The sequence below is a fragment of the Chiroxiphia lanceolata genome, chromosome 1, assembly GCF_009829145.1.
Source record: "Chiroxiphia lanceolata isolate bChiLan1 chromosome 1, bChiLan1.pri, whole genome shotgun sequence".
Classification (NCBI taxonomy): Eukaryota; Metazoa; Chordata; class Aves; order Passeriformes; family Pipridae; genus Chiroxiphia; species Chiroxiphia lanceolata.
Window position 1 is genome coordinate 5,035,586 of NC_045637.1, and position 12,097 is coordinate 5,047,682.

Consider the following 12,097-nt stretch of genomic DNA (forward strand, 5'->3'; position numbering starts at 1 on the left):
CCTTCCTTCATTGTAGGAGAAACTGCTGGTATGTAGGAAAAGGTTTGTTTGAAATGACAAGGGTTTATAACTGTCTATAATTTCTTCAGCAGTTGACCTAATAGTAATTTTGGGGGAATAGTCATATCAATAGTAATTCCAGGCCTTCCTAGGCAGACCATAATGTCTTGTTAGAACTGTAAAATATTTTTTTCTTTATCTGTGTCATGGGAGATCAATTAAATAAGCACAGTTTAGCAGGAGCTGCAATGAAGTTTGCTATGGGTTGGGAATAATTTTATTTCCATATTTTTTTCATTGTTATATATATCTATAATTTTTTATAGATTATATACAGATTATTTATGAATTAATAAATGTATTTGTGCCATATATTAAATATATATGTGCCATATATATTATTATAATACTGAGTAAAACAGTCTTGATGGAAAAAATCTATAAAGTAAGAAAATTGAGGGAAGGAAATGGCAAATTTATAAATAAAATAATGAAAGACTTCTAGTATGGATAAACTAGGACAAATATCAGTTATTTTCACGAGAACAGAAAGTTTGGAAGCTGCAGGCCAATGTGCCACGTGGTAGAGGTTTTTCTCTTGATGAGCACTTCCTAATATAGTGAAATAACTGTGCAATACTGTTATGCTCAAAACCTTGTTTATGGGCAAAGAGGAGTCCATAAGACTTTATTCTTTTGAATAAGTAATAAGAATTTACTGTTTTTAAATCCCGTGTGTTACCAGTCCCATCCAGGAATCATTATTAGTGCAGATGCAGTTATTACAGAAGAAAGAAAAAGAGAGAAAAATATTCTATCCAGAAGAAGAATCACTAATAAATACATGTCCACTTATACAGCAATTGAAAGCACCATTTGTTTTGCTTTTTCGGATGCAATTCCCTGATACTTTTGTCTAAATATGAGGGGAGAAATTCCTTCTTTCCTGTCCCTCCGCACGCCCGGATTCCGGAGTGCTGCAATGATAACAGTCCGTGACAGTACATTTGAAATGATCAAAAGATCCCTGTTTCGAGTCCTTGTCATGGATGTGCTCTGAAAGACTGAAATCTGCTCCTGTTTGTGGAGGCTGCTCATCTTGTGGGAAGGGAGGACAGGGTGGAAGGGAAGGATAGCAGGAATACCTGCCAAGGGAAGTTACTGAACCCGGGTTTACCAACGGATTTATTGGTCATTAATCTCAGTAGCTTTTGTCCCTGTGTCCTTCTGACCACTTTGCATTGGCACAAAAACTCCAGTGGAAACCTCTACCCATCTATCTTGTTCTGCAACCTCCTTCCCTCCTTCCTGCTCTAAAGAGTTCATTTCTAGTCACTATTTCACCTTTCACACAGAGAATTTCTCCCATGAGGTCCATGCCCTGCACTGTCCACTGAAGCTGCTCATTGTAATGACCTCCTCTTCCTTTTTTTTTTCCCTCTTTTCCCTTTCTTACAGTTTCTGCAGCAATTTTAACCAGCTTTCACAGTTAGGAATACATATTTTATACTGTTTGAAATCTGACTTGTCTTATGCATAAATTATTAACTTTTGTTTTAAAAAATGACCCTGGCTTAAATGAGAATGGAAAATTATATCTAATCTTCGGAGTTTCAGAGCTGTAGTTTCTGAGTCTTCAAAGAATAGTTAACAGAGTAATTTGAACAGGCTTTTAACATTTTCCTCACAGTATTTTGTTTGTCTGTGTGTCACATCTTGTAGGTCTGCTCATACTCTTCAGCCTTCTTCAGGGGATGAAATCTCCACTAATGTGTCTGTCCAGCTTTACAATGGAGAGACCCAGCAGCTCATCATTAAATTAGAAAATATTGGAACAGAACCACTGGAGAAACTGGAGGTCACAGCAAAAACAGTCAACACCAAAGGTGTGTATGCTGGTATATATTTAGAAGTAATAGTGATCACTTCTCTAATAAAAGGAGAACTAGTTGTTTTATACTTCCAGCTCAGTTTAGACTAAATATCATAGTCCTTGTTACAGAACTGATATATTTCAGTTCAATTTTACTGTAGAAATGAAAGAGAATGTAAGAAAATATAGAAAGAAAATGAAAGAAATTGTAGAACCATCTGTGTGCCAAAAGGTCACCTGCTTTTTGGAAATCTGTATTTCTTTTTAGTGTTACTTGGGAAAGAATTCCTCAGGCAATAGCTAGTGAAAAGGAAGAATATTGTGTCTAAATTATTTTCTCCTTATGTCTAAATATGCTGATTAGTTCATTAAATAAATTACCATTAGCAGTAATGTTGTCCTACTTGAGGGAGTGGAAGTAAATAAGCATATTTCTATCTTACTCAGTGAGCAATAAGAAAAAAATGGGATAGAAGACTTCAAAAGGCAAGGCAATAAATAAAACAAGCTGTTGTGAGTTAAAAGAATAATTGAAGCTGTGGAAGAAATACAGCACATTCCCTGTGTACACTTAATTCTCTTTAAATACTCTTTCCATGTTAGTATTAAAAAGTAGTCTGATAGGTGAATCCTGCTTTTGTTTTGTGATGTATTTTATTTTTTTTGGTTTGTCCTCTGAGACATTGCTATGAGAATGATATTAACAGAAGAACTACAGGTGACAAGCAACATAATCTTTACTGACAGTAGAAATACCTTATTTTATTGCAGGTTTTATTCTGTCAGTGCCAGAGCATTAAGATGCAGTGTGATACCTTGTGATTTTTGTTCATTTCAGTATTCAAGCTCATGACTTTTTTTATAACAGAGTATCCTCTTCTCTGCAACCTGAGAGAATAGGAGTTGCCAATCATCTCAAAATAGATTTTCAATCTGAGACTTGTTGCCAGGAATAATTTTACAAGTGGAAACGTATGATGACTTACTGTTCTTATTTCAGTAATTCCAACATGCTCCTCCTGTACCGGGTGCTGGATGTATGGGATGGAAGGACCAAAGAGAGCACTCAAATGGGGAATGTCATGTAATGAAATGTATTAAATGTTGGAATATATGGGCCCACGAGTCACATGTTATTCAGACTCTCTGTACAGAATGTTACACAGTTAATTGGTTCAGAATGTTGAAAAAGAGACTCATGTCAACTTTAAAATCATCTCTCCATTACAACTTTTGTTAAAAACAATGGGGAAAAAGGAGAAGAGTTGATAGACTCAGCTATGAGCTTAGTAAAACTTCTAATTGTACTGGATCCTGTATTGTTTTTCTCTCTATGAAATGTTTCTTTATCGGAAAAAGGAAAATTTCTGATTAATAAGCTGTAAGCATGCATCCTCAAAAAACATAACACTTGAATCACTGTCTCAGAAAAAGAGAAATGAGAATGAGTTTTGAGATGCACTGAGTGATACTTGTTCAGAGAATGTGAGAACTCTGCCATCAGAATCACAGAATCATAAATGTCCATATGGGCAGGGACCGCTGGAAATCATCTTAACCTTCTTTTGAAAGCAGAACTTGGGATTAGCTGATCCAAGGTCCTGTCAGGCAGAATCTCCAGTTTTTTGCACTGTCTCACAGAAGTGAAATGCACCCCTGTGTTTGGAACTGTCTGCTCAAGGTGAGCCATGTTAATGGAGGAAAATTTCATTTTTTTCATGGCTAGGCTTCGCGAACGAAGATTTGGGAAGGCACTATCCACATTTGCTGCAGGCACGCTGGTGGCTTATGAGGCCAATACGTGACAGACATATCCGGTTGCAAAAGGCACAACAGAAAGACTCCTTAGATGGTGTATTTTGCAAGATACGGTTCTTTCTGCGTTGCCTTTTTTCCTCGAGAGTGATCCTGCGTGAGTTCTCAAAGGAGACAGCTGCGTTATAGATGGTGTGTCTCCAGGCCTCCCGATTTGAGGCCAGAGTGGACCAATTATGGTGATCAATATGGCCAAGGCTGAGATGTTGTTTCAGGGAGTCCTTGAATCTTTTCTTCGGGGCTCCTCTCATGCGGCAGCCAGTGGCAAGTTCACCATAGAGCAAGATCTTAGGGAGGCGGTGGTCCTTCATCCTTGAGACGTGCCCTGCCCATCGCAGCTGCGTTCTCAGTAACATGGCCTCAATACTAGTGACAGCTGCTTGCTCTAGTACAGATGTATTGGTCACAGAATCTGACCAGCGGATGTTAAGGATTGTACGGAGGCAGCGCTGATGGAAGCGTTCTAGGAGACGCAGGTGGTGCCGGTAGATGACCCATGATTCGGAGGAAAATACAACCTGAAATAAGTGTAACTTTTTACACGACTGTGTTGTGGATACAGTGTGAAGTGCTGGAAAAGGTTGCCCATGGCAAAGAACTGATGGTCCACATTAAGCATGTAATAATTATGTTATTTCAAATGTGATTGCATATAGGTGTTGCAGAGGATCATAGAATCAATCATTACATGGTTTTGGGTGGGAAGGGACCTTAAAGATCCAACCCCTCTGCCATGGGCAGGGACACCTTCCACTAGACCAGGTTGCTCCAAGCCCCATCCAGCCTGACTTTGAACACTTCCAGGGATGGGGCAGCCACAGCTCCTCCAGGCAACCTATGCCAGGGCCTCACAACCCTCACCTGTAAAGAATTTCTTCCCAGTATCCAATCTAAACCTGCTCCCTGTCAGTTGGAAGCCATTCCCCTTTGTCCTGTCAGTCCATGCCCTCAAAGTTCCTCTCCAGCTCTCTTGTATCCCTTTGGGTACTGGAAGGGGCTCTAAGATCTACCCAGAGCCTTCTCTCCTCCAGGCTGAGCAGCCCCAGCTCTCCCAGCCTGTCTCCAGAGCAGAGGGGCTCCAGTGGCCTCCTCTGGACTCGTTCCAACAGGTCAGTGTCATTCATGTGTTGGGGATGGACCTTTGCCTTTTTTCATGGGCTCTCTTCCATTTTAGTTATGATCATAAATTGGTACAAAACATTGTACAGTGACATGGGATTCTGGTGATGAACAGGGAACTAAAGATTTGTAGCATCAGCAGCTGCTTTTGGTCAGTGAATGCTACATGCATGGAACTAATGGGGGTACAACATTAAACCATCTCTGATAGCAACACAAACTCCTGATACCACACATGAAGTTGGGAGCATATGCAGACACTTATGGACTGTCCGTAGTTAAGAAGTTTTCTCTTGGATGTTCTTTACTAGTCCTCAGCTGAAATGTGCCTGTGATTTAAGCTGCTCAAGATCTTCTTGAGAGCTGTTAGACCCTTTCATCTGCCTGACCATGGCTTGCCTGCCACCTTGGGAGCCCATGAGAAGTTGTCTGATTTCAGCCAAATAAAAAGAGCTTTCAGTCATCCCTTGTTTCACCTGATTTGCTTTAGTTCTTTCAGCCTTGGCAGTTCCTCGTAAATCTCTGGCAGCTGCTGCAGGCCTGCCTGCCTGACTTCCATTTCCCTACCTTCTTTCTGGGGCCACAACTTTTAGCACAAAGACGAATGCTGCAAAATAGCAAATATTCTGTTTTGTTGTTGTTGGAATTACTGAATGGGATCAGTGACCTGACCTCCCTCATTTGTTATGTTAGCTGTTACAGTCAGTCGCTTTTCTGGAGGAAGCTGACTGTTCTGGCATTGTTTTCAGTGGTGTTTTGCTAATGAGAAACTCTGCAGATCAGACTTTCACACTTGATTTCCCTTACTTCCTCTCTTCTGTTACTTTCAGGTTCCATTCTCTGGGTTTTCCACTCTGGCCCTCAGATAAATGAGCGGAACTTGCAGCTCACCCTGTGCAGTTCAGAGAGGACATCACAGGGTTTTTGAGTCCTTTAGCAGCTGCGTGTTATTGGAGCAGATCCTGAGGCACATCAGCAAAAGGGACTTGTCATGCTGCCACAATGGACATGTCTGTCATGGCCCTTGGTGTCTCATTGCACCGCTCAGTCTGCCAGGCTGTGGTGTCTGTGGGTTGGACATCACACATACACGCTGTCAAGGTGAACTCTGTGTTACCTCGTATTGTCCCTCACCAGTTCAATCCTTTTTTTGGAAAGATGACATGAAAAGCTGGATGCCTTTCCCACCCTTTGGCTCCAGTCAACTCTTGTCAGAGGCTTGTTATGTCTCAGTTAGGGAGTGCAGTCCAAAGGCTTTGAGAACCCAACTATTCGATCCATTCAGGGGCAAATGTAACACTGATGTTTTCATCTTGAGGCCTGAGAAGAGCACACCAGGCTTTCTTAGCTTTAGATCAGCTACACATGCTGAATGAGCCTGAATCAGGAAGGAAAACCTCACTGACCTTTCTTAGAAGTGACTGACCTCTGGAATTTAAATAGAGAAATAAGTTCACCTGTATTCTTCCTGTGGTCTTTGAACACATCTACCTGCAGCCTCAGCTGTTCTGCTTTGCCAGACCATAAATGAAAAGTCTGCTCTGAGGTCCAGGCAACCCATTTGAAGAACTGTGAATATCCTGGAACAGATCTATTTACCTTTTTTTTGCTAAAGAAAATAAACTCAAGTTGGAGTGGGGTTGTGTTCCATGGAGAGTGGTGAATGCAGGCTTTTGTCCAGTCAGTCCAAACATCTTTATGAAGGCAGGACAAGGAGTGGGGGTAATCCAGCCCCATCCAGCTGCCCTGGTTTCACTGTCTGGGTTTCCCAGCTCAAATCTTTTCCTCTCTGCCCCCACCGACTGACTGAGATCAGGATCTTGCATGATTCTTACTAACTCTTTTTTCCACTCATTAGAGCGAATGGTTCATGGATTTAGACCATTTTTTCTCTCCTGTTAGGGATAGTTGCTAATTTTCAAGAGGAAACTCTGCTGGATACATTTACATTGTGAAGAATGTAACAAGTCCTGCAGGTTCACTGCTGTCTACCAGGCCTTGGGGAAGTTAAGATGTATAAATGCCAATGCATGTGCATTCAGAACTGATAGTTATTTTGGGGTGCAAAAAGACAGATTTACCAGGGGACTTAAGAATTGAGGAATTGAGGTTCTTGTGATTTCAAAAAACCGTTCTATTGAGTTTCTCTATGCAAAATGTCGATGTGGATTTTTTTTTTTTTTGCAGACTTTAAAATCTATTAAGAGTTAGATTGGCTTAGAGTAGGCTAAAATTGGGTTGTGGATAAGCTGTTTTATGGTATTTGTTACAATTTTAGTGATTTAGTATCCAGTAAAATGATGAAATAAGCTCTTGACTAACAATTACTTGTATCATCAAGTGTTTGCTAAACACAACTTTGGGACTCGAGAAAGAACTGAATGCAGGCTTGCCCCAAATTAGTCTCCCACTGAACTGAAAGGCCTGAAGCCAAAGTATAATTTACTGTAATAGTGATTCCTGAACAAGGTGAACATTATTAAACTGTAAACTAGTGTCAGATAAACCTAAACAAGATTATTCTCTGCAGCTTAACTTTTGGCTCAGGCATTTAGATCTTCTGCTGTAATTACAGGTGTTAATTAGAGAGTATCTGCAAGGGCTATTCTCACTTCAAAAGTCTTTTTATTTGTAGTATCTTCAAATAAATCTAGTTAATGAAAACACATTTTGGAAACAGTTTGGTGCTCAAGTGCTTGGGATATGTCCTTCATTTTTCATGCTGAGGGAAAACATTCCTTCAGTATATTGGTCTTCTACTTGTCAGGAAAAGGGTGTAGAGATTGCTGTACTTACTAAGCCCCTTTTTTTTCTCGAAAATAGAAGAAAATCAGAACAGTGATATCGTTACAGCTAAATCATTAGATGAGATGGAGGTGACTTTAGGGACACAATTATTAGGATTTTTTATTTTTACCTCATCTTTGTCCTTATAAAGAAGTCTGTACTATTGATTTGATGTGAAAAGGCACATGACAACACCCGATGGTCTGTGAGAAAAATATATTTCAGGCAAGGCTGTTGTTTAGGTAGTTAATGAAAAAATATTCTCTTTTTTTTTCCCCCTCCTTCCCTAGAAGGAGGACAGTTGTTTCTGAGCGAATCAACATAATTTGGAATTCTAATTTTTTTTTGATAGAGATCCTTTGTTCTAGGTTGTAGTTGTTGGGCAGTCTGCCCACCCTGTTTTCTCACACATGACTCTTAAGTGATGGTTTTGGAAAGGTTCTGAGATGCCTCAGATCAATGTGCCCTTAAATCCAATAGCCTGGGATCAAGTAGAGATGAACTGTGTGACTTTCAGTGCTCCCTGTTTTGCAAAGCTGTGCTCAAATGGTGTTTAATTGAGCCTTTAGAAGAATTCTCCAGTGTATATTGCAGATAGTATGCTTTGCTACAATAAATTAATATAGTTTTAGGATTCTCCCAGTCAAACCATCATGCTTATTTTATGTATTAATAAACTTCTTTTTGTAGTGTTTAACATTGTATGGTCTTGCAAATATTAATGAATTTATGGATGGGGTAGTTGACCCTGGCCAGTACAGAAGCCCCCACCCAGTAATGATGAACAGTAAATATTGGGGGTTTTTTCCTCATATTATGTTGGGCTTAGGAGAGAGGAGCTAATAATTACAGATGCCCCATCTGATGTAGACCAGTGATAAATAATTTGTTAGACAAATATCTTTTAAAACAGATTAATCCTGTCTGGCAGCATCCTTCATGTTTGGGTCTTGTGTACTTTATACTTCTCAGCTTTAAGAAAGGGCTTTATAAAAAAAATTAAAACAAACAGACTTTTTATAACTAAATAATGATGTTACAGGTGCTTCAGAAATTTAACTGATTTAGTTTGGTGTAATATTTTGATGAAATGTTCTCTGCACTGATGTGACATTTCCTGGGTTCAAGTCTGTATGATTCAAAACTACATGAACTTTTAGCACCCCTTCAGGCTGCATTTGAAGTGTATATTTAATGGTGCCTATTGTGCAATGTTTTTTTTTCTGGTACTGATCTTCACTCAAATTCATGTTTTGAGCTTTGTGATCTACGTGCTTCCAGTTCAGTGTCAGTACCTTCTGACACTGAACTTCTCTGTCTTTCTGGTGTTACATTAATTTTTAATACCTTCATTCTGAATATTTTAAGCAGAACGTGACAACATTAATACTCTTTACAACAGTTCTAAACTGAAACTTCCTTAATGCAGGGGTTATGTTCATGAAATATTTCCTTATTTTGATACAGAGAAGCTGTATGGGGAGTTCCTGAGTTGGAATCTAGAAGATACCCTCTCCCAGTTCCCTCTGAAACCTGGAAAGATTGCAACATTGACTGTAAACATTAAAGTGAAGCTGGACTTTTCATGCCAAGAAAACCTTCTGCAAGATCTCAGTGATGGTGAGTTTTTAATTTCTCCTTGTTTAGGATGCTGTTTTGTACTTCTGGGAAACATTTCTCTGATTGCTGTGCCTTTTGTGCTGTGTGTTTGTATATTTGTGTCTTGTAACGCAAAGACAACCCTTTGCTGAGCTGTAGGGATTGAAGAGGGAATTTTTGTGACAGCTCTGGGCATCACAGTCTGACCTGACTTCCCACCATGAGGCCTTGCCCTGCTATCTTTTTAAATCTTTCTTGACAGAGTGTTTTTGATGTCTCTTTGTATCCTTGCCTCATGAAGACAAAGAAAAATAATTTACAAATATTAGTGGGCTTTAAAGAGAAATAACAGTGGGTTGATTATTTAGTTATCCAAGATTGAAGAATTTTTGGTTGTTGCTGAATGTGGTTTTGTCAGAAGTGACATCCTGAAGTGTAGGGCATAATCCCTCTAATATTTGAACTGTAGAGAAAGTCTCATGTGCTTAAACTTATTTTGAATAAAAAAAAAAGCCTCAGTGTTTGCTTGTATTAGAGTTATTTGGAATTACAATTACCAGATACTTGTAATAAGGATTTCCTTTTTATGATAAATGCACTGTCTCACTGAAGTAATTGTTCTACTCTGTATTTTTTCAATTGCTTGATATATTTGCACTGATTAAATTAACTTGACAAAACAAGATATTCCTATATTTAAAAAAAAAAAATTATCATTAGTATTTGGATTTTTTCCCAGGATCCAATTGCAGGTATGTATTACCATTATAAGTGATCTTAAAAAAATAAATTTTTTCAGTATAGGAAAAATCAACATAATTACGTGCAAAGCTTATTCAGGTTGAATAGGACTGATTTCTGTGAGTTATCCTGCAAATGCATTTAGACAGAAATTATATTAATTGCTAGTAATGATTAAAAGGCTTCTTTGTTTTTGAAACCTCCCTACTGTAAAATAAAAAAAATCCTAAAAATATTTTAGGACTTAACTGCACAAACCCCACAGTGTTGCTACACTAAGGTTTACTTTAGAACCTTTTGAAAAAGCTGATAGTGGAGGAAGGGCACACCCTGATATTGTGAAAAGAGAGGGGCCAATGAAACGAGGCTTTGAGAAAAACCCCTTGATAGGAAATGCCCTTCCATAAAAACTTTATATATATATATATATACACACATACATACATACATATATATATTTAATATGTCCTTCATTGCCCATTCTCTAAAAACCTCTGGAGCTGCACTTGCCCAGCAGTTTTTCAGAAGAAATAACATACAGGCAAATGCTGTAGGAGGAGGAGATAACACTCTTCTTGTATTTACACCAAGTGGTTGTGGGATTTGGGATTTGGGATATGCATTTGGGCCTCTGTTGTTTGCCTGTATCCAGCTCTTACGAGACCATATATGAACAAAATCTTTGAACATTTTTACCTTATTATTTCTGCCTCCTGCTTCTCTGAAAGGTTGTGTAACTGAAGCCTGGAAGCAATTCAGCCTCGTTCAGTGATGATAAAGGAGTAGAATCCGTCAGTGTTTTGTTAGAACTTCGGTGTCTGTGGGTGCTCTGTGTGCTTTGGAAGTGTTATTACAGATGCTAAGTATATTGACAATTTAGCTGCTACTTTATTTTTTATGTATTGTTTTTAACATCACAAATGCTGTACTTTCTGAAGAGGTAGGTAGGAGCCTGATGTGAAAAACACTAAAGAGCCAGAAAAATCAATGGCAACTATGACATGACTTTTAATCATAAGGTAGCTGTGGTACCTTTTTCTTTTGAAGACCAACCACATTTACAATGATGATCAAAATACTTTTGTCTCTTAAAAGTAATGCCCTTAGCAGGGCATCTGTTACTTTCATCTCTTTTCATTTGCTGCTGAAATTGTTTCCTTTTACACTGTTTGTAATCAGGTCATAGTACAGAAGGGATAGATTACTGATGCTTCTGATGATACACTTATCCAATTGGAAAGTAAACTAAGTTATCAATCAAAATTGCTGATCTAATTCGAGTGTGTTGATGCTATACTGTCTCATAAAGAAAAATGTTGGATGTTTTTCTAGATTAAAGGAAGCAAAACCACATGAGTGGCTGTGCAGGATCAGATCAATGGCCATCCAGTCCAATATCCTGGCTGTGATACTGGCTGACAGCAGATGCCTGTGGGAGAATATAGGGAAAGCTGTGCACGTACACACTGCTTTCCTTGAAATTGTGCACATACACACTGCTTTCCTTGAAATTGTGCATATACACACTGCTTTCCTTGAAATTGTGCATATACACACTGCTTTCCTTGAAATTGTGCACATACACACTGCTTTGCTTTAAATTGTGCACATACACACTGCTTTGCTTGAAATTGTGCATATACACACTGCTTTCCTTGAAATTGTGCATATACACACTGCTTTGCTTGAAATTGTGCACATACACACTGCTTTGCTTTAAATTGTGCATATACACACTGCTTTGCTTTAAATTGTGCATATACACACTGCTTTCCTTGAAATTGTGCACATAGACACTGCTTTCCTTTAGGCTTTTGGACTCCAACTGTTGATAGCTCAGGAGCTTCCAGAGCCAAATATGGTTTCTCTGGTTTTAGGCACTGTTAGTCATCCTTAGTGGGTTTCTCTTTCCTAAAATTCTTCATTCTTCCCATCAGCACTGTACAACGTGCCGTGGCAAGAGGAACCGCAGCTAAATTAACTTTTTAGCAGCTTTGCACTCACTGGTGTCCTTATATCCCCAGGTTTTTGTACTGCATGAAAGAGGTAACAGTGCATATTCTAAACATTGTACCTGCAGTCATGATTTTATACATTTCCTGAGGTTATTGTCACAGCAGGCTGAAGATTCCTAATGGCTTAGTTATCACTTTTATGGAAATT

At 38.9% G+C, this 12,097-nt stretch overlaps 1 protein-coding gene across 10 annotated transcripts in view; it reads left to right on the top strand.

Annotated features, from left to right (window-relative positions):
- TRAPPC9 (trafficking protein particle complex 9) overlaps window positions 1-12,097 on the top strand; it is a 469,416-nt gene that overhangs the window by 72,292 nt on the left and 385,027 nt on the right. For all 10 annotated transcript variants that reach the window (XM_032687378.1, XM_032687405.1, XM_032687433.1 and 7 more), the window contains 2 exons: window positions 1,723-1,886; window positions 9,062-9,214. In XM_032687378.1, coding sequence (XP_032543269.1) covers window positions 1,723-1,886; window positions 9,062-9,214 — 317 coding nt within the window. The remainder of the gene's footprint in view (window positions 1-1,722; window positions 1,887-9,061; window positions 9,215-12,097) is intronic.